The following is a 22,608-nucleotide window of genomic DNA, read 5'->3' as shown; positions in this document are numbered from 1 at the left end:
ATCCTCCCTTTATGTTTTTACCTTTATTTTCTTTGCCTTTTTGTATAGAAAATTTAGTTATTTAGTATGCTATGGAGATTATATACAGATCTGTATGTATTTTTTTCTTTTTCAAAACAGATGAGCTTTGATCCAAACCTTCTCCACAACAATGGACACAATGGGTACCCCAATGGTACTTCAGCAGCACTGCGTGAAACTGGGGTTATTGAAAAACTATTAACCTCTTATGGATTTATTCAGTGTTCAGAACGTCAAGCTAGACTTTTCTTCCACTGTTCACAATATAATGGCAACCTGCAGGACTTAAAAGTAGGAGGTAATCTGCCAATTTTTACATTTCTCTTTGAGTGTCAGCTTATTCATGAGAGTGCTTTTTAAAAATGTTAAGTTAAAAAAAAAAGTTTTGGTTTTTTTTTTTTTTTTTGGTACCAAATTACTGACATATGTAGCAGAATCATAATCTGTTGTGGTCTGTCTATGAGGGATAAAAGACTAGTTGACTCAGAGATACTTTTGAGTATTTTTATGGTAAAAGCTTAGAGGACATAAAAGACTGAAGTTATGAGGTTCTGTGCCTTTGTTCTGAGAAAATCAGAACAATGGCTAACACGAGTATTTGATATACCAAATGCTCTAGGTACATGCTATTAAGCATTGTTTTGGTTAACCCTCACAATAATCTGATTTTTTAGAAATTATTCTCATTTTGTAATAAGGAATCTGAAGTGCAGAGAGGTTAAAAGAAAACCTTGTCAAAGGTGATGATTTGTGTATCGCTTCTTTTGTAATATGTGTAAATGCCATGAAAACTAAGACTTAGTATGTGGCTTAGTCTAAGGCAGTGGTTCTGAAACGTTAGTGTGTATCAGAATTACCTGGAAGGCTTGTTAAAGCAATTGTTGTACTTGATCCCAGAGTTTATCTTTGCATAGGTCTGGAGTGAGGCCCAAGAATTTGCATTTGTACTGAACTCCCAGGTAATGTTGATGCTGCTGGTCCAGGGCCCACACTTTGAGAACCACTGGCTTAAGGTGGCTCAAATGCTACCTTAAGTAGAACTCAGAGGTGAGGCACCATTTTGCAAACATTAGTCCAACAAACATAACACATTCTTTATTTTAGATGATGTTGAATTTGAAGTATCATCTGACCGGCGGACTGGGAAACCCATTGCTATTAAATTGGTGAAGATTAAACCAGAAATCCATCCTGAAGAACGAATGAATGGACAAGTTAGTGACTTTGATGCTTTGTATTTTCTTAGGGCCCTGCATTTGCATATCTTTCACATTAGAAAAGGAAGATACTCCCCATCTCCTCAGTTTGCACGAAAGAGAGCTATAGTATATAAAGATTACTATTTTAAAATTATATCAGAAGCACTGGCATATCTTGACCTGACATAAAAACATGGTCAAGACTCAATTTGGGTTTTATATATAACCCTAAGTCTATACTTACAGTCAACTTATATACTGTAAGTTTGAAATTTGGCAGCATGACATCCTCTTGTGGATCATATTAAAATGCATCCTTGTGTATAGTATAGAGGATATTAAAATTCAGTTTATATTGCACAGTGCTGCTCCTGAAATGATTAGCAATGGAAATTTTTTTTTTTTTGACTGGTAGGTTGTGTGCGCTGTTCCTCACAACTTAGAGAGTAAATCTCCAGCTGCCCCGGGTCAGAGTCCAACAGGGAGTGTATGCTACGAACGTAATGGGGTAAACTTGTGTATTTTTCTTAAACCTTTGCCTGATCCACCATGTGATCTATAAGCGTACTTTAAAATTCAAAGTAGAAAACGTAAGCTAGTTGCTAAAATCAGTTTTAAATTTGATTTCTAAGAGGCTTCAAGTGCAGCATAATCAAAAAAATTTAAAAAGAAAAAATCCATAGGACTTCCAAGTGTCTTAGCTTGCCCAAGTATGACCTTAGTTAGAATCTTAAGGTAAAATGCTCCTTTAAACGCTTTTTTGGGGGGTGGTATGGGGGGGTACTTTTTCCGGTTCCTTTTAAGCACTAACTCCAGCTTTTTTGTTTGGAATGCCTTACATAAAAATTGTCTTTTTGAAATGTAACTAGTCTCTGGGCAAATGCTTCCACGTGTGTAAACTTTTTGAAGTTGGATTGCTGCTCAGCTGTGCACTCGCAGAAGTCATCAGCACCATGGAGGGGGAAAATGTGTGTTTATATGAATAAAACAACTTGTCATAAAGCATAATTTTTAAGAAATTTGGCTTGAAAATGCCAGTATAAGAAGTATTTAAGTAAATTATAGTATACAGTGAGTGAATATGTGCCCTGCCAAGATAGTAATAATAATTTATCACTTCACAGGAAGTGTTTTATCTGACATACACCCCTGAAGATGTTGAAGGGAATGTTCAGCTGGAAACCGGAGATAAAATAAATTTTGTAATTGATAACAATAAACAGTAAGTTATTTTCAGAATTTTCCCACGTTCATGATTCTTTGTTGGTTTTACATTAAGAAATTTGAAGCGAGTTAAAAACCTAACATAAATCTAGATAGTTTTGACCTTAATTTTTTTACTTATCAGCTGAATATTCTATGGCAGGCACTATCAAGGTGACAATAGGAAATGCTGAAAACATGGTCAGGTTTTCAAGGAGATGATGGTTTAGATCTTTGGAAGTGGTAGAGATGGTGAACTTTTGGAGACTGGAAATGCTCTAGACTAGAGTTAGCTATGTCAGGAGTTAAAAAGAACTATTGAGGACATAATACAGATAGGCCTGGGATGGTAGAGTTGAAGTAAAATCACATTCAGGAAAAAATTTCACATTGGGAAGATAAAATCAAAATGATGGAAAAAGAAGTATACTTATTTTGGCAGTTATAAAATATCTGTGGTATATCTAGGTGGATATCAAATATACAGTTGCATGTATAGCCCTGAGACTTAGAAGCTAGTAATGCGCAGGAAATGTAACTGTAGAGTTCATTAGGGTGAAAAAAAGACAAGACATGCATGCAGGGAAGGAAGTTAAAAATAAGAAATTGGAAAATGCAAGGAATGCACTTTTTAACACCATGTGAAAGGAAAAGTTCAAAAGTGTGCAGAATCATTTGCCTTGAATCCTATCTCTTGCAAAGCTGGAAGGAATCTGATTGACTTGTGGGTACAGATATTCTTAGTTCCAATCTGAGGGCCACAGTTTAATCTGAAATAGGAAATCGGCAGAAAGGCTTAAGTTTGAGGAAGGAGACACTGAATGAGCCAAGCACTTGTACTGTATACTTTATATAATAGTTCTTTTATCCTCACTATAGACTTTTTTTTTTTTTAAGAGAGAGTGAAGGGGAGAGAGAGAATTTTTTATTTATTTTTTAGTTTTTGGCGGACACAACATCTTTGTATGTGGTGCTGAGGATCGAACCCACACGCATGCCAGGCGAGCTCGCTACCGCTTGAGCCACATCCCCAGCCCATCACTATAGACTTTTCTGATGAGCTTTTTATCTGTAAAATGAGGGATATATTCTTGCAAAATTAGTAGTCTAAATTCACATCTTTTAAGTAGCAAACATTTAAATCTGCAATAAGTCACAGATTTTTCTGGTGTCTTTGGTCAAATTTCTTTAAATTAAAAGGAGAATTAAGAATGAAGAATTAAGGAAAAAATAATTGCTTGGTTTATTGTTCCTCTTTTTTTGTTTTTGTTTTGTTACAGGGATTGAGCTTAACTACTGAGCCACACCCCCAATCCTTTTTTGTATTTTATTTGAAGATAGGATCTCACTGAGTTGCTTAGGGCCTCAGCTTCCCGAGCTGCTAGGATTACAGGCATGCACAAGTGGTGTACAGCTGTTGTTCCTCTCTTAAAACAGCCATACTAACAATATCACTGTATTTTATGGGCTGCTTTTTTGTTTGTTTTTTACTGAGGATTGAACCCAGGGGCACTGGATCACATCCCCAGCCCAGCCGTTTTTGGTTTTTTATTTTGGGACAGGATCTTATTAAATTGCCAAGTCTGTTATCGAACTTGCAATCCTCCTGCCTCAGCCTCCTGAGATCCTGGGGTAATAGGCATGCACCACCACACCCAGCAGTCTATTATCTTTAAAACAAAATTGAATTTACATTGCTCGTGTTTAAAGGTGGGTGCAGTATGTAGTAACATGGGGTGTCTGTGACTGACTGGTTTCAGTTCTCCAATGGGGAGAATGCCAGAATGCCTTCCCCGCCTCCTCTGCCCCCCAGTATTGGCAGTTGAACCCAGGGGTGCTCTACCACTAGTCACATCCCCAACCCCTTTTCTTTTTTAAGACAGGGTCTCACTAAGTTGCCTAGGCTAGCCTTGAACTTGATATCCTCCTGCCTCAGCTTCCCAAGTCTCTGGGTTTACAGGTATACATGCACCACTATGCCCCACAAGAATTACTTCCCCCAACTCCATTACTGGGGATGGAACCAAGGGCTTTGTGCATATGAGGCTAAGTTCTCCACCACTAGCTACATCTGTAGCCCATTAATGTCACTTTTAGAACCAAGGCAAATTCTCCTAAAATCAGTGCATTTATTCAACTTTCTTTTATGGCTCTGGAGTCAAAAATAATTAATCTGGGCATTGTGGTGTGTGGCTATAATTCCAGCTACTGGGGAAACTGAGGCAGGAGGATCACAAGTTTGAGGTCAGTCTTGACAACTGACTCTGTCTCAAAATAAAAAGTAAAAAAAGGCTGGGGATGTAACTTTGTAGTAAAGAGTCCTTGGGTTCAAGCCTCAATACAATAATAATAATAACAGCAGCAGCCTGGGCAACTTAGCATGACCATATCTCAAAATTAAATTTAAAAAGGGCTGGAGTTTAAAAAACAAAAAAAAAAAACAGATCACTCCTGGTTTCAGTCTCCATCCAGAACTGAAAAAATGAATGAATGGCTATTACATTTACTACTCATTAATCATAAATTGCTCTTATTGATCACCATCAACAGTACCTTAATTGGCAACACATAATATGTTTAAATATTTGTTTCTAATTTTTAAAATGTGAGTGTTCCCCAACTTTGAAATTCGATTTGTCTTTATTTCAGATCTGTTGTTGGAATAGTAAAGCAGAGTAGAACATTATGCATCCAAGTTAAAGCACAAATCTTTTAGAGAAAAATAATCCACATATGTGCCAAATTTAGAAGCATAAGGAGTTTATGCAAAGATCCTGTGCCTTTGAAGCCATATAAAAAGGATCAGATGTCATAACATTTGTTCTTACTGATAACAGAATTTTTGAAGCCCAGAAAACTAATTTGTTTTTCTAGACTCATCATATCTAACCAAACCAATTCATTTTTAACCCCTCTTTAATTCTTCACTATTCCTTTTTAGTACTGGTGCTGTAAGTGCTCGTAACATTATGCTGTTGAAAAAGAAACAAGCCCGCTGTCAGGGAGTAGTTTGTGCCATGAAGGTAAGTGTGAACAAATTTGAAAAATTTGAATTTTTTCTTTAACTTTCATAATTCTCATATTTCAAACCCAAACCCTCCCCCCCCCCCAGCTTCTGTTTTACAGAAAATATCTTAACTGTTAACCTAAAACTAATCTCTTAAAATTCCTTGGTTGCTGATTCAATTATGCCCTTCAAAATGGGTCTTTCATTGCTCATATTAGAGTTTGTATCAATCCATATTGTTTTGACTATAATAATATTGTGAAGAGGCATATGGAGTTTTAAGTCATAATCACACATTTGTAAATGTTCTTGGTTTTTTTAAATTTTTTTATTTTTACTTTAGGAGGCGTTTGGCTTTATTGAAAGAGGTGATGTTGTAAAAGAGATATTCTTTCACTATAGTGAATTTAAAGGTGACCTAGAAACCTTACAGCCTGGAGATGATGTGGAATTCACAATCAAGGACAGAAATGTAAGATAGTTGCCTGACTTGATCTTTGATCTTTTAAGATTAGTAGTGGATTACATCTTTAGGAAACACTTAAAATTATATGATTTCCCTTGCTCCTTCCCCAACCCCTTTTGATTTAGGGTAAAGAAGTTGCAACAGATGTCAGACTTTTGCCTCAAGGAACAGTCATTTTTGAAGACATCAGCATTGAACATTTTGAAGGAACTGTAACCAAAGTTATCCCAAAAGTACCCAGTAAAAACCAGGCAAGTTATCTTTTGGGGGAGAGTTCTCTTTTGCTCCATTAATAATTGAATAAATAATAGGGTGTCATAAACTGAAATTTTTATTCCATTTGATTAATGTAATTGTGTTGAGGGTATAACACAAGTATCTTTTCATATATATGTAATTAAACCAAATGAGAAACTTCTGATATGTCTGTGAATATGTATTTTTTTCACTGATAAGAGGTTAATTGGGAAAAATTCTTACTGGTCTGGACTGCAATTTGGATGTGCATTTGTTTCCTGCTCTCCATTCACTCCCCTCCTCTTTTGTTTTTTTTATGGGGAGTGGCAAGGAGATAAATTATGTCATTGTGGAAGAAATATGAATTATTAAGGACTAAAAATTCTTTTTCTTAAGTAAAATCCCTTGATATCAGAGTACAGAGTCTTAACTGCAATGTTATGATTTATGGTTATGCCATGTGACTGTAGAACATGAAGCTTTCAAATAGGACTTATGTTGTCAACACCTTTTTTCCCCCTTTAGGGAACTATATTATAAATAACATGGGTTTGCTGTGTGTTCTTCTTGTTTGACTTAGAACTAGGAAGGATGAGAAATCTCCAGCTAAAATCGTTTTTCCTTCTCATCAGAATGACCCATTGCCAGGACGAATCAAAGTTGACTTTGTGATTCCTAAAGAACTTCCCTTTGGAGACAAAGATACAAAATCCAAGGTGACCCTATTGGAAGGTGACCATGTTAGGTTTAATATTTCAACAGACCGACGTGACAAATTAGAACGAGCAACTAACATAGAAGTTCTATCAAATACATTTCAGTTCACTAATGAAGCCAGAGAAATGGTAAGTATTGAATATTATTGGATCTGTATCTAACATGGAAGGGCCAATGTTATCTTAAAGTTTGTACTACTAAATTAAAAGTTCTTATAAGTTTTTTACCACACTGGGGAGTTACCTTTTTTAAGGTAATTAACAATCACAGACGTTTGAGTTAGTCAAAGTTTATCTCTGCCAGTTACCCTGAAATTATATGTGAAAAAGTTCTAGAACAGAAATCTGGACAGGATTATTGTATTTTGAGGGCCATTAATTCTTTGACCCTTAAATATGAAGAGCAGAAAGATTCAAGCTCATAGTTGTAGAGTTGCTTTTTTTTCCCAAACTGTTGCCCAAGAAATTTAGTAAGTATTAGATTAAGTAAAGTCAAATAGGTCCTTTTTTCTTTAGTTTTCTTTTCCTTATTTTTTTTTTTTGTCAGAACATTGCAAATTCTTTTAAATGGGTAAATGTCCAGAAGTGGTGTGTACCAGAATTGTTTCCCAAATGTTTTACAAACTTGGTTTTTGTGAGCTTTCTCAGACAGAATTTATATTTGTTGGGATCATTTTATTTATAGTATGTCAGTGTTGTCAGTGAACTTTTAACTTTCTTGACCCATTTTTAACCTTTGATTTTGGGGAACTGATCTTATATAATATGTACATACATATTATATACGTTATATATTTTTTTTTTTTAAAGAGAGAGTGAGAGGAGGGGGGAGAGAAATTTTAATATTTATTTCTTAGTTCTCGGTGGACACAACATCTTTGTTGGTATGTGGTGCTGGGGATCGAACCCGGGCCGCACGCATGCCAGACAAGCGCGCTACCGCCTGAGCCACATTCCCAGCCCCCTGTTATATATTTTTTTAATTTGGCGGTCTGAGCTTGTGATTTATTAATTTTTTTATTTTGGTACTAGTACTGGGGATTGAACCCAGGGGTGCTTTCCCACTGAGTTACATTTGCAGCCCTCATACACCCCTCTTCTTATGTACCAGAAATTGAACCCATAGGAGCTTAATGCTGAGCCATGTATCTCCAGCCCTTTTTAATTATTTTGAGATAGGGTCTCACCAAGTTGCTGAGGCTGGCTTGGAATTTGGTATCCTGCCTAAGCCTTCCAAGTCCCTGGGATTATGGACATGTACCACCATGCATGGCCTGAATGTGAGATTTTTAAGAAAATTTCTCAGGATCTGTTTTGCTTTACAGTATACAGTGTGTAGCTTAGCAACAATTAAATGCCAGAATATTATTTAGATCATATCTTTGTTATAGAATAATTACCTCTGCATTAATAAACATGCACTATGTAATTCATTGGCAATTTGGTGATAATTCATGTTGTTTTGGTAAACATTTGGTTACTACCATGTTTCAAGTTCAAGATACAGTACCCTCAAAAAGCTGATAATTTAGTAAGAAGAAAAATTATGGAAAGGATTTTTTGCATTTTATTTTTCAGACTTAAGCTTAAATTCTTCCTTTGTGTAAACTCACCAAAAAAAATTTGAGATAGTTTAAAAAATTGCCTTTTTTGTCAACTTTTGAAGTGCCAATTGGTAAAGTTTTGAAATTTTTGGAGGTTATATTGTTATTAGGTTTAGGCTTTTATGAAATGAGTTATGTGTGTTTACATTCAAAAAGGATATATCACTTTTTCTAGTATTTGCCAAGAAGCTAAATACAGTGGTTTATGCCTGTAATCCCAGACTTGGAAGCTGAGGCAGGAGGATGGCAAGTTTGAAGCCAGCCTCTACAACTTAGACCCTGTATCAAAATAAAAGGGCTTAGTGGTAAAGCACTCCTGGGTTTTTTTTTTTTTTTTTTTTTTGAAGGACAGTCCCAAATTTAATACTTTATTTCATACACAGCTTTAAGGGCATCAATTGCAAAGTTCGTTATTGAAATTTTGGTGAAATATGAAATTTTGGTGCAATTGAAATATCCCTTGAATTCACACCCCGGCAGTCCTCTATAATCCAACTTGCAAACTGTCACTAGCACCCCTGGGTTTAATCCCTGGCAGGTAAATAAATAAATATTGCTAAGAAGTCACATTCAGAGATCTCAGAATTGCTGATTTTAAATTACTTATTTGAAAACAATGAGTTTGCTGGATGCAGTGGTATAACTTTGTAATCCCAGCAACTTGGGATGCTAAGAAGGAGGATCAAAAGTTCACAATCAGCCTCAGTGACTTGGTGAGACCCTGTCTTAATATGAAAAAAAGAGGTATGAGTTTATATTAAAGGGGAAAAAATGGGGACACAGTATTCAGGTTATTAGTAGTAAATATTCCTAGTGAATTTAACTTGATGATGTTGCAGACTTGAATGTTACCTTACTTGAAAAGCTTCACAACCAGTGAAACTGTACTTGGGTTTCAGGGTGTGATTGCTGCCATGAGAGATGGTTTTGGTTTCATCAAGTGTGTGGATCGTGATGCTCGTATGTTCTTCCACTTCAGTGAAATTCTGGATGGGAACCAGCTCCATATTGCAGATGAAGTAGAGTTTACTGTGGTTCCTGTGAGTAGTGTTTGAGAAAGGTATGGGGGTGGGGTTTCTAATGCCTCCTTTGTGAGTTTAAAGTTAATTTTGTTTTATCATTTATAGGATATGCTCTCTGCCCAAAGAAATCATGCTATTAGGATTAAAAAACTTCCCAAGGGCACGGTTTCATTCCATTCCCATTCAGATCATCGTTTTCTGGGCACTGTAGAGAAAGAAGCCACTTTTTCCAATCCTAAAACCACTAGCCCAAATAAAGGCAAAGAGAAGGTAAGTTTTACATATTCAGAATGGTTTGTATAGCTCTTTGTTCCTCTTCTGTTACAGGCACATAGTAATGGAGTATTATTTATTTAGATGGGAGATCCCAGGGCTCTGTACCACTGATCTACATCTGTACCTTTTGGGATACTGGGGATTGAACTCAAGGGCACTTTACCACTGAGTGGCATTCTCCTTCCTTTTTGTTTGTGAGACAGAGTTTAAGATGCTGATGCTAGCCCTGAATTTGAGATCCTTCTGCTCTCCCAAGTCAACTGGGATTGTAGGCATAACATCACCACGCCTAGCAAGAATTCTGGTGAATATTAATAGTGATATAATCATAGCAAGATTTCTTAGCATCACCATTATTAACATTTTGGGATGGATAATTTTTGCTGTGGGGAGTACAATCTCTTGTGACAGCAAGAAATTTCACTATAAATTTCCAGACATCTTTTGAGAGGCAAAATCATCCCCAGTTGGGATCCACCCATCAAAAATACTAATACTTGCCTTTTAAGCGGTTTAAAACTCATATCATTTTCTATTCATGAATTTGGACTCAAATTATTGAAAAATCCATTGAGTAGTAAATAAAAAGAAAATGTAAGTTAGCTTCTACTCACAACTAAATAACGAATTGAGTGGCGTTAGTCAAAATAAGTAATTCATACAGAATCCAAAATATTACTATTAACATTCCATAAGAGTGTTCTGGCAAAAATGAATTGTAACTGGCAAGATGTGGGGTGGTCACACTAAAGTATTGATATTTAAAGGGTAAAGATAGGAAAGAGAATTACTCAAAAGAGGTGAAGATAATAAAATTTCAGGGTTTCTTAATCAGTGAGTAAGTTGTTTGACAGGAAGATGTGGTTTGTGTTTTGTTTTGGATGAGGGAAGATAGGATAAATAAGGGTGAAAAATAAGGACACAGCTAGATTGGGAGGGTGTTGGTTGCTACTTAAGAATAGCAATATGCTGCATTTCAAGAAAAATCTTTGTTAGAAAGTAGTATCAGGTGTGTGCTTGGGGCAGATAATGGCATTAGTCAAACAAATGTGCAGGTGGAGAAAGTCAAAAGAGGAAGAAGATTAGGTACAGGAAATTATAGCTAATATAATTTATTGATATACATAAGAGAAGGTACATGAAAAAGATACTGGACAAAACTTTTCTATGTTCATATATGAATACAACACCAGTGAAACTCCACATCATATACAACTACAGAAGGAGATCCTAATTAGAAGAAGTGGTTGTTTTTGTGTGTGTATGTGGTTCTGGGGATTGAACCCAGGGCCTTGTGCATGCCAGGTTATATCCCCAGCCGCTAGAATAAGCTTTTTCATATATGTATGTCAAAATATACTCTACTCTCATGTATATAAAAAAATAACATTTTTCAAAATTGGAAGGAAAAAAAAGATATGCCAAAGAATTTAAAAATACTACCAACGAGCCATTGTACTGGCTTTGTCCTTGGTCAAGTTTATTTTCCCAAGACTTTTCCAATTTGCAAAGTGTGGAGAGAGTTAAAACTATATGGAGATGGTTTTGTCATAACAAATTTGAAGATAGAAAAAGCCTGGTATATTATAAATATATGGTAATTTAAAAATTGTCATAAAAATAAGCAGTTATAGGAAAAATATAAATGGTAGAAGGTAGATATTAATTGGTTTTGAATATGTAATAGTTGGTAATGAGGTTATGAAACTTCGAAGGAGATGGTGATGTGAGCTTTGTTCCCATAGAAATGATGTTGAAACCATACAATGGTATAATTTATGTAATTGCTGATACAGAATCACACAGGAAGTAATTACATTGTATGACATACCTGAAATTTTTAAATTTTTATTGTAGAAATATTGGTATATCATAACTTAATCACCTACTTCATATCAAATGGTGTGAACTGTGCATTATATCAAATTAAATTCTCCTGCATTGATAAATGTACTGATTGACAATGTATCCAAAACACTGTGGTGTACTATTAGATAACAAAGGATACTTGAGCTTTGTTAGGAGGTAATAATGATTTCTCTTTAGAGGATACTAAAGCTTCTTGCTGTTTAGAATTTTCACTTGGTTAGAAATAGCATGCCTGGTTTGTTTCCTGGTTGGCTGTGAGTGGTAGAGAATAAAATCATGTTCAAGATTTTCAAAAATTTTCCCTCTTCAACAATACAAATTAGGTTCTTAAGACTGAAACACCCAATGGCAGCAGGTTGGTCCTATCTTGGCTTTCGGCAAGACCACCTTTTTATTCACAGAAGTAATCTGTTACTGTTAGAAAACATTAGAATTAGCCCAGTGACTTGGGAGACTGAGGCAGGAGGATCACAAGTTCAAGGCCAGCCTCAGGAACTTTACAAGACTCTGTCTTAAAATTAAAGAGAATGGGGATGTAGCTCAGTGGTAAACCACCCCTGGGGTAAATCCTCAATACCAAAAAAAAAAAAGAAAGAAAAGAAAACAGTACAATTAGAAGTTTCTATGGCTCTGCCAATTCTTTTAGCTCAAGGATCTCTTAACAACTATAGTTGCTTATATTGTTGGTTGGTTGGTTTCCTGGACTGAAGATTAAACCCAGGGACCTTGTACTACGGAGCTATATCAAGAGCTCTTTTTATTTTGGTTTAAGGTCTTGCTGAGTTGCTGAGGCTGGCCTTGAACTTGGAATTGGCTTACCTTAGCCTACCAAATAGCTAGGAGTAAGGCTACCAAACAATACCTGCTTTATGTTTTTTATTGTTTTTTTCTTGGGGCTATTTTCATTGTATTCTGACCCTGTTTCTTTTTAGGAGGCTGAGGATGGCATTATTGCTTACGATGATTGTGGGGTGAAACTGACCATTGCTTTTCAAGCCAAGGATGTGGAAGGATCTACTTCTCCTCAAATAGGAGATAAGGCAAGATAATCTTTATTTGAGAGAAGGGTTTAAGGTTATCATCTTGATCATAGATCCTAAAGGATGGTTTCTTTAAATTTTTTTTCTTTAAAATTTTGCCAAAATATTTTTTGTACTTAAAAAGTTAAGTATGTGATTATCTTTTTTAAAATATTTTTTTAGTTGTTGATGGACTTTTTTTTTTTTAATTTATTTTCAGTGCCTCACACGCACTGCCTAGGTAGGCACTCTACCACTTGACTACAACCCCAGCCCCATGATTATCTTCATATGTAAAAGCAGCTCATTCAATTAATATACCCAGTCTAGAAAGTTCTTTGTTCAATCTTTTTTGAGAATTCTCTCTTTAAGCATTAGGGAAGGTACACATAAATCCATTTGAAATATTACCAAAATAAAATATCAAATATGTTACAATGTCATTTATCTTTTTCTCATACCTATCTCTGGGTTTTGGATAGCAGTCTCATAGAGAAAATAAGACTAAGAAATATATAACTGAAGATCAGTAAAACTTAATCCTTGGTGAAAAATGATATGAGACATAGAAGTGTTTGTGAAAACTCATTTCATCCAAGTAATTACAAAGAATATCTGGAGTGGGGAGTATGATCTGGAGGATTTTTAGGTCTCATTTTCAGAGTTAAGAAACTTGACATTGAACAGTATTAATGATCATGCTCATTTTTCACAGGTTGAATTTAGTATTAGTGACAAACAGAGGCCTGGACAGCAGATTGCAACTTGTGTGCGACTTTTAGGTCGTAATTCCAACAAGAGGCTCTTGGGTTATGTGGCAACTCTGAAAGATAATTTTGGGTTTATTGAAACAGCCAATCATGATAAGGAAATCTTTTTCCATTACAGGTAAGGAATGTCTTTTAGGAACTTATAGCTTATTTTTGTTATCTTGCTTTAGCCATAAAACATTAAATATTGACTGCTGTTTTTATTGTTGGTTATATTTCTTGAATCTCAGATTCCATTTTGGCACAATATTTTTAAGATATATACTAACTTCTACGTAGGGAACATATGACCAAAAGATAGGGACAAACCTGTGTCTTCTTGAACAGTGGAGAGCCTTTCTACTCCAGTGACAGAATATTTTGTTTTACATATTGGTAGCAGAGAGTTGTACATCTGACATACAGTATAGCATAAGGTTTAAGAATGTGGGCTCTTAGAACCAGTACCAGAGAATTCATATATGGATCCAGGCTCTGTCACTTAACCATCTATGTAACTTTTATCAAATGAATTAACTTCTTGGTATTTTATTATCTGGAAGGTGGGATTAATGGTACCCACTTCATAGTATTTAAAAGTATTCAACATAAGTAAGTATGCCATGAATGTTTTATAGAAGAAAGTCTACTTGCTATTGTTGATGTTTCTGGTAATGGCTTATTTAAATGTCATTTTCTTTTCCCTTTAGTGAGTTCTCTGGTGATGTTGATAGCCTGGAGCTGGGGGACATGGTCGAATACAGCTTGTCCAAAGGCAAAGGCAACAAAGTCAGTGCTGAAAAAGTAAACAAAACTCACTCAGGTAATGAATTGTGACATATACTGTTTTCAGCATGTGCTTTGGGTGGAAGATAAGGAATAGGGTGGGAAAGGAAGACATGACCCAGTTAGTTGTTCTACTTCTGTCATTCTCACATGTGGTCCCCAGATCAGTAATATAATTTGGCTCCTCATTAGAAATGCAAATTTTCTGACCTCACTTCAGGCCTGCTGTAATTCTGGGGATAGGCAATCTGTTTTTATTAAGTTTTTCAAGTGACTCTGGTATACACCAAAGCTCGAGAAGCAATGTTCTAGATATTTTAGTTAATTTGTATTAAGTCTCTTTTTAAAAACCCACAAGCCCAGAGAGGTAATCTTTTTAGAAGACTTATTTTTGAAGAAAAAGTCTAAATGTGAAAAATAATGGGAAATTATGAAAATCACTTCTGTCTGGGATCTCTTTTAAAAGACCTGCAAACTAAGTTTTGGCTTTCCATCTAAACTCCCCAAAATGGTAACTGAGACCATTAATTTCAGTGCCATAAATATGTTAAGTATATAATGTTTAGACACTGGGGATACTGAAGGGAAAAAACAGACAAATCCCAGCCTTCATTGAGCTTATTTTTTGGTGGAAACCACGGACAGACAAGGAGTTAAACATTTGTATATAATATGTTTAGAAAGATAATAAAACATATTTAAAGATAAATCAGAAAGTATATAAGTAGTATCCCATATTAGAGACCAGGAAAGCCCTCACTAAAAAGGTGATATTAGTCATCTGAAAAGGGGAGAGAGCCAAATTTTAAATGCCAGTACTTGTTAATTCCTTAAATTGAGTTTATTTAGCAAAGTCAGATTAGAAGTATTGAAGGTCAAGCATCTATTCTAGAAATAGAGCTTGGCTTTAGGTTTGCCTTACCACTTAAAGAATAGCAGGCACACAGCCCACCTGCATTAACATTTAGGTTGGTTTCTGCCTTTTTTTTTTGGCCCCACTTTTGAGTGAAATTAAAATTGTCAAGTGAAACATGTACATGCATTTGTTTTTATTTTGTAGTGAATGGCATTACTGAAGAAGCTGATCCCACTATCTATTCTGGTAAAGTCATTCGCCCCCTCAGAGGTGTTGATCCAACACAGATTGAGTATCAAGGAATGATTGAGATCGTGGATGAGGGTAAGCACATTCCTATCAGATGGAATGAAATTTTCATACCTTCTGGTGAACACTTATTTTTAATTTTTGGTATGTGTGTGTTGGAGATTGAACCTAAGATGCTCTATCACTGAACTACATCCCCTTTTTATTATTTTTTAATTGTGAGACAGGGTCTTGATAAATTGCACAAGCTGGCCTCGAACCTAGAATTCTCCTACATCAACCTCCTGGGTCCTGGTGGACGTTTTCAGGATTTTAAAATAGATAGGATTTGTTGTAGTTGTTTTTAATTTTCTTAAAATATGAATTCAGGAGAGGGACTCTTCCTCATTCCCTCACCCCATGCTTGATTTTTATTTTATGCTCTTGGAAATAAGGTCATCCTGGATTTAAATTATGAACAAATGATTGCTAAGTTAGCACATGGTCAATTTGTGATTAAATAACTGACTTATTTGAGACTGAGAACAAATTTTCACAGTAAAAAAAAAAAAAAAGATTATTTAATGTTGAATGGTGATCAAACACTCTAGTCACTTGTTATTCACTTTTTATAAGTATTTTTATATCCTGTAAAAGTTTAATCCATCTGTCAAGGCCTTAATAGCTAGAGTTCCATGAAAATTCTGCTTTTTATCTCTAGGCCAAGATTCTCACCATTTTCTACCTTTACATTTTTTTCCTCCGTTTTCAAGAACTCCTTGAGTTCTGATAATCGCCTTTTGTCACCACCTGTTAAGACCAACTTTGTATGAGCTGTGTGCATTAAATAAATGCAACAGAAATAGGAAGAAACTGGATGACTAGGACAGCAGACATACATAGTGGTTAGAGTGGATGAATTGGTTTGATATTTTAACCAAAAGTAAATCCTTTTATCATCTATAAGTCAGAACTAAAGTGAGGAAGAAAAGGTCTTTGGGAGAAAGAAATGACCCCTTGATAACCTGTTACTTTATCACATGAAGTCCTGAGGAATTTTTATTTTACATAAAACCCTCTTTCTCTTCCTTCCTCCCCCTCCCCTCACGAACACTTCCCACCCCAAACATGAGTTGACTTTATAGAAAGTCTTTTAGGGCTGGGGATGTGGCTCAAGCGGTAGCGCTCTCGCCTGGCATGCGTGTGGCCCGGGTTCGATCCTCAGCACCACATACAAACAAAGATGTTGTGTCTGCCGAAAACTAAAAAATAAATATTAAAGTTCTCTCTCTCTCTCTCTCTCTCTCTCTCTCTCTCTCTAAAAAAAAAAAAAGAAAGTCTTTTAAACTAATGCTATGATGACACAATACTCTAAAAAGACCATGGGAGTATGGGCTACTCTCTTATTTTAACTTGGGAAAAATATTGAATTGCCCTTCTCCCCCCTGCCCCTACATAAGAGATGCGAAAGAAATTAAAAGCTGCTTATCTCCCAGTCCATTTATTATTTATCACTAACTGTGCAAGGATATTATGGGACATCTCTTAAGCCTAGAATTTTCTGGGGCTAAACAGATCACATTTTCCCATTTACTTGTAAGGACAGCTCTTTTTTATTCAGGAACACAACTAAAACTCACACAATATAAGACTTTGGAGTTGGGCAACATTGAACACCATGTCCTAGTTATATAACCTTAAACAAATCACTTAAATCTTCCTTTATTCAGTTTCTTCATCTTTAAAATGAGGGTATTCAACTTCAAAATATTTTATAAAGATTAGGTGTGAATCAGTATGAATACTTGTGGGGCGAGCGATGTTACTCAGTGTAGGGTGCTTGCCTAGCATGTTTGAGGCCTTAAGTGTTTGTTTTTTGTTTTCTAAATTTTATTTATTTTCGTATGGTGCTAAGGATCAAACCTAGTACTTCACATGTGCAAGGCAAGCGCTTTGCCACTGAGTCTCACAGCCCCAGCCTTTTTTTTTTAATGTATTTTTTTAGTTGTACATGGACACAGTGTCTTTATTTTATTTTTATGTGCTGAGGATTAAACCCAGTGCCTCATGCATGCAGGTGAGCGCGCTCTACCACTGAGCCATAGCCCCAGCCCCATTGAGTTCTTAGATTTGATCTTCAATACTGCAAAAAAGAAATGAGTGCTTAATAAAATGGTAATTAAATCTGTAATCACTGTTATGTATGACTTGAATTATCTTCACATTTTGGGTTCCTGCATGTTTTTTGGGGTTTTGGGGGTGGTTTTTTTTTTTTTTTTAAGATTTCTTTTTTAGTTGTAGATGGACACAATATCTTTATTTTGTGTATTTCTTTATGGGGTGCTCAGGATCCAACCCAGTGCCTCTAGGTGAGCACTCTACCACTGAGCCACAACCCCAGCCCATATTTTTGTTTTTTAAATCTTTACTTCTGTGTGTTAACAGGATGATAAAAATGTTTCCATCCCAGCATCTCAGGAGGCTGAGGCAGGAGGATCTCAAGTTCCAAGCCAGCCTCATCAAAAACGAGGTGCTAAGCAACTCAGTGAGAACCCTGTCTCTAAGTAAAATATAAAATAGGGCAGGGGATGTAGCTCAGTGGTTGAATGCCACTGAGTTCAGTCCCCAGCAAACACTCCCCCCCACCCTACCCCCCACCAAAAAGTGTTTTCAGTTCCAAAGTTTCCATTTCTTGCCTATTTTTCTCTTCTCCTTTATTAGTTCATTGGATTTATCTGGGTGCTAAATTGATATGCACCCAAACTCATTGGTTCAATTATTATCTGTATCCTGCACTAACCTCTAGAAAATTTTTTTACTGTTGTAGGGCAGAACTCAAGGAGGGGAAAAAAGATGGCATGTTTTTGTAGTTTTCTTGAAAAAAATAGCATTCGTTTGTTTACATATTTTGATTGCTATATCACTACAGCAGCACTGTTGGGTAGTTGTGATAGACAGGATGTCTCTCTTAGGAGGTGGAATGTCAAAGAAGGGCTTTCTGTTCTGCATTGTTTGCCTATGTCTAACTGGTTTACTTTCTGATTGGATATGGGGCAGCAATATTTTGTCTATTTGGTTTATATTGTACACTGGAAGAGAATAATGCTTAAATCCAGCTAATAAGATTTCAAGTTTGTTATATTTTTAAGTACATGAATGCATTTTAAAAGTGTTCATTAGCTAGTAAAGTACTAATAAGTGATCAAGTTCTCATTTGTTTTCGTTTAGTATTTAACATTTGGAGTTCCTTTTAAGCTTAAAAGTAAACTTTCTCATGACACATTTTCCAGCACCTATATTTAGAAGAGATGCAGAGTACTATTGTAAAATATTAGCTTTTAGACTTTGTGCCTGTTTCTCTACAGGGGATATGAAAGGTGAGGTGTATCCATTTGGCATAGTCGGAATGGCCAATAAAGGGGATTGCCTGCAGAAAGGGGAGAGTGTCAAGTTCCAATTGTGTGTCCTGGGCCAAAATGCACAGACTATGGCCTATAACATCACGCCCCTGCGCAGGGCCACAGTAGAGTGTGTGAAAGATCAGGTAAGTACAGCATCTCTGGATATGAATTTGAACCTCTGAACTAAAACCTTGACATTTATTTGATTTTATTTTCTTTTTACTAATTCGGGGTAGCTTATAAAAATAGGAAGGAAAATCAAAAGAAAGTGACTATTAGTAAAGAGAAAATAAGAGTGATTATTCATAACTAATACTGTATATTGCGGAAAGTAAACTTGAAGAGTTCCAGAGTAAAGGAGCTATAAGAGTTTTTGAAATTTATTTCTTCTTAGTATTTTATATATTATAATAGGGTTCAATATCTATATTCATACATGCACATAAAGTTAATCAAGTTCATCCCCCAGAATTATGAGATTTTTGTACAGTTAATGCTCTGAGCTTCTTTTGCAGACCACCCAAAGAAATTGTGTTTAGAGTATTTGTGAAATAAGCTTAGGGGAGTTGGGTGTGGTGATACACACCTATAATCCTGGCACCTTGTGAAGATGAGGCAGGAGGATCACAAGTTTGAGGCCAGCCTCAGTAATTTAGGGCCTTACTAGGCCCTAAGCAACTTAAACCTATCTCAAAAAATTAAAAGGGCTCTGAATGTGGCTCAGCAGTTAAGCACCTGTGGATTCAATCCCCAGTACCAAAAAATAAATAAGCTTAGGAGAAACAAAACTAGTCCTATTACTGAGATCTTTGGTTCATCCCTTAGAATTCTTGGAGGAAACATTTTTCAACATCAGTACAGTGAATATAACAGTTTTCGTGGCTAATATCCATAAATCTAACTGATTAAATCTAGAAGGGATCAAAATGAGTTATAGGTTTAAGTAAGGGACTCCCTAGTGATTTTACTAATTCAAAAAATTAGTTGATAATAATATATAAAGAAACAAGGCAACCTTTGTTTCAGACAAAGATTTATTTCAGAATGGCAGTGATTGTTTTTTTTCCCTTCCTACCCCCCCCCCCCCCCAGTTTGGCTTCATTAACTACGAAGTAGGAGATAGCAAGAAGCTCTTTTTCCATGTGAAAGAAGTTCAAGATGGCATTGAGCTACAGGCAGGAGATGAAGTGGAGTTCTCAGTGATTCTTAATCAACGTACTGGCAAGTGCAGTGCCTGTAATGTTTGGCGAGTCTGGTGAGTTTTTTTATTGTAATTAGATTAGTAATCACCTAGGGTTCTCATAATTTCTGTTGTCTATCCTTTTATCACTTTTTTTTTAACTTTGCCATTCTGGTTTTATTCCCTGTTCTTTTTGCCATTTTTGGTTATGTATTCATGCTTTTTACCTGTAGTATTATCTTCTTTTCCTCTAGTTTTCATTGCTTGGACTTAACATTCATAAACCTGGGCCAGTTGAAACACTTAATTAAGTATTATGCTATGCTAGCATTATATATGGTAGATGTTAAATATAAAAAGTTTATGTAGTCCTTGTTCTTAAAGAATTCTGCTTATTTGCTTATTTCTTCCATCAGGACATTTCCAGGATATATGGTGCTTGAAATTCTAATTTTCAAATCTTTCTCATCCTGATTCTCCTTTTTTTTTTTCTTTTAAATCTCAATGTTTTCACCATTGTAGGAACTGGGATTCTCTAAAACTCTTTGTTCATATCTCACTTTTCTAAGGTTTTCTACATCAACTAGTTTGTTTTATGCATCTATGGAACTAACAAGTGTAGGATTGACCATCACTGAAATGATTCTTCCAGATCATACATAGTTGGAACTACTTGAATGGGGGGAGGGGATGCACACACAAACTGGTCTGTCTTGTATTGCCAGCATTCTAGATGAGGCAACAGTCCCCATTAAAAGTGAGTCATTTAAGCAATTAAGTAGGAAACACGCTCCCCTCCAAATACTTTCTTCCTACCAAGTGTTGATTGTTCTCACCTTACAGTGAGGGCCCCAAGGCCGTTGCAGCTCCTCGACCAGATCGGTTGGTCAATCGCTTGAAGAACATCACCCTGGATGATGCTAGTGCTCCTCGCCTAATGGTTCTTCGTCAGCCAAGGGGACCAGATAACTCAATGGTATGGTTCCACAAAAGGCTTGAGGGAGGACAACTGACAGACCAACATACTATTTGAAGTCTTATTTCAACATAGGTTAGAGAACTTAATGAAGCAAGAAGCTTCGGTATTGCTTATAACTAGTTTGGATTCTCTACATGTTGGTTTAGCCCCTAATCAAGAAGCACAGTTCTTGCTTTTCTTAATACTTTCTACATAGCTTGGATAATGGTCAAGAGCACTTAAAAATGGATTTTCCTCCTCTAATAAAGAATTGGTAATGGTTGAAGTGATTAAAAATAATACTTAAGTAGCACGAGTTGTGAATGTACTTATTTTGGTGCACCAAAGTTATTAATGGCAATTTTTATTTTTTCACAGGGATTTGGTGCAGAAAGAAAGATTCGTCAAGCTGGTGTCATTGACTAACCACATCCATAAAGCACATCATTAACCCACTATGATCAAGTTGGGGGGATTCTGGTGAAGGGTTCTGAATATCTCCCTCTTCATCCCTCCCAAAATCTGGAATACTTATTCTATTGAGCTATTACACCAGTTTTAACACCTTCCTCGTGTTATGTTTAAAAAAATAAATAAATTTAAGAAACCATTTTAAAATTATGCACAGTTGCAGCCTGGAAAACTTAAGGTGGCGCCTTATAGTATCAATTTTAGGAGCTTTATTTGGTGCATTTAACGCAACTGGTAATTGCAAAATCCACTTCGCCTGTGTAAGTGAAAAATACAGACTGTTATCTTGTTGGCCCTATGAAATTCTGCACTTGATATTTAGTATGTACTCTACCTTCATTACTTCTGGCAAGATGTTCTGCCTTAGCACTCAGTTGCATTCTTTTTCTTTCCTGTTCATTATGCTTTAATTCTGAGGACCATATGAGGGTAGGATATATTACCTTTTAAAAATTACAAAAATTTGTATAGGCAAACCATTTTCTTAAGTTGATGGCCAAATGTTAAAATGTTATTTTTCATATCATTTATAATCTTGTCACAATCCACTTAACAAAGTTTGGTTAGATTTCAGTGAAAATTATCTTCCAGAGTAGTTTTTTTTCCTGGGATGGGGGGCAAATAACTTTACTACAATTAGTATATATGGTGCAGAATTTCGTGCAAATGAAGTGTGCCAGCAGTGTGATAATTTGAACATATTTAAACAAACAAACAAAAAGGACGAATGCACAAACTTGCTGCTGCTTAGATCACTGCAGCTTCTAGGACCCAGTTTCTTTTACTGATTTAAAAACAAAACGAGAAAAAAAAATAAAAAAGTTGTGCCTGAAATGAATCTTGTTTTTTTTATAAGTAGCCGCCTGGTTCCTGTGTCCTGTGGAATACAGGCACTTGACCCTTGGTGTAGCTTCTGTTCAACTTTATATCACGGGAATGCATTGGTCTGATTTCTTGGCCCTCATCTTAAATTGGCCATATTCAGGGTCCCTGGCCAGTGGACTGAAGGCTTTGTCTAAGATGACAAGGGTCAGCTCAGGGGATGTGGGGGAGGGCGCTTTTATCTTCCCCGTTGTCGTTTGAGGTTTTGATCTCTGGGTAAAGAGGCCATTTATCTTTGTAAACACAAAACATTTTGCTTTCTCCAGTTTTCTGTTAATGGCGAAAGAATGGAAGCGAATAAAGTTTTACTGATTTTTTGAGACACTAGCACCTAGCGCTTTCATTATTAAAACGTTCTGCGTGGGAGGGGCGGGTCTGGGTGCGGCCTGCCGCGTGACTCCTGGGTCGAATGCCCACGTGGCTGGGGCGGGGCTTGGGCGCCCGAGGCGCATACTGAT

General features: G+C 36.1%; 1 protein-coding gene across 3 annotated transcripts in view; it reads left to right on the top strand.

The window, feature by feature from the left end:
* Csde1 (cold shock domain containing E1) overlaps window positions 1–22,470 on the top strand; it is a 41,225-nt gene extending 18,755 nt beyond the window's left edge. For 2 of the 3 annotated variants that reach the window (XM_026394160.2, XM_026394158.2), the window contains 18 exons: window positions 121–319; window positions 1,126–1,235; window positions 1,636–1,728; window positions 2,345–2,442; window positions 5,365–5,446; window positions 5,774–5,902; window positions 6,022–6,147; window positions 6,766–6,978; window positions 9,353–9,493; window positions 9,581–9,745; window positions 12,553–12,660; window positions 13,355–13,527; window positions 14,099–14,211; window positions 15,235–15,354; window positions 18,624–18,802; window positions 19,751–19,914; window positions 20,683–20,815; window positions 21,176–22,470. In XM_026394160.2, coding sequence (XP_026249945.2) covers window positions 121–319; window positions 1,126–1,235; window positions 1,636–1,728; window positions 2,345–2,442; window positions 5,365–5,446; window positions 5,774–5,902; window positions 6,022–6,147; window positions 6,766–6,978; window positions 9,353–9,493; window positions 9,581–9,745; window positions 12,553–12,660; window positions 13,355–13,527; window positions 14,099–14,211; window positions 15,235–15,354; window positions 18,624–18,802; window positions 19,751–19,914; window positions 20,683–20,815; window positions 21,176–21,223 — 2,394 coding nt within the window. In that variant the 3' untranslated portion in view covers window positions 21,224–22,470. The remainder of the gene's footprint in view (window positions 1–120; window positions 320–1,125; window positions 1,236–1,635; window positions 1,729–2,344; window positions 2,443–5,364; window positions 5,447–5,773; window positions 5,903–6,021; window positions 6,148–6,765; window positions 6,979–9,352; window positions 9,494–9,580; window positions 9,746–12,552; window positions 12,661–13,354; window positions 13,528–14,098; window positions 14,212–15,234; window positions 15,355–18,623; window positions 18,803–19,750; window positions 19,915–20,682; window positions 20,816–21,175) is intronic. The other variant, XM_026394159.2, reaches the window with a different exon arrangement.
* The last annotated feature ends 138 nt before the right edge of the window (window positions 22,471–22,608 follow it).

This window comes from Urocitellus parryii, chromosome 11, assembly GCF_045843805.1.
Source record: "Urocitellus parryii isolate mUroPar1 chromosome 11, mUroPar1.hap1, whole genome shotgun sequence".
Taxonomy (NCBI): domain Eukaryota; kingdom Metazoa; phylum Chordata; class Mammalia; order Rodentia; family Sciuridae; genus Urocitellus; species Urocitellus parryii.
Note: the sequence above shows the minus strand (reverse complement) of the source record. Positions and strands in the feature narration are given on the sequence as shown.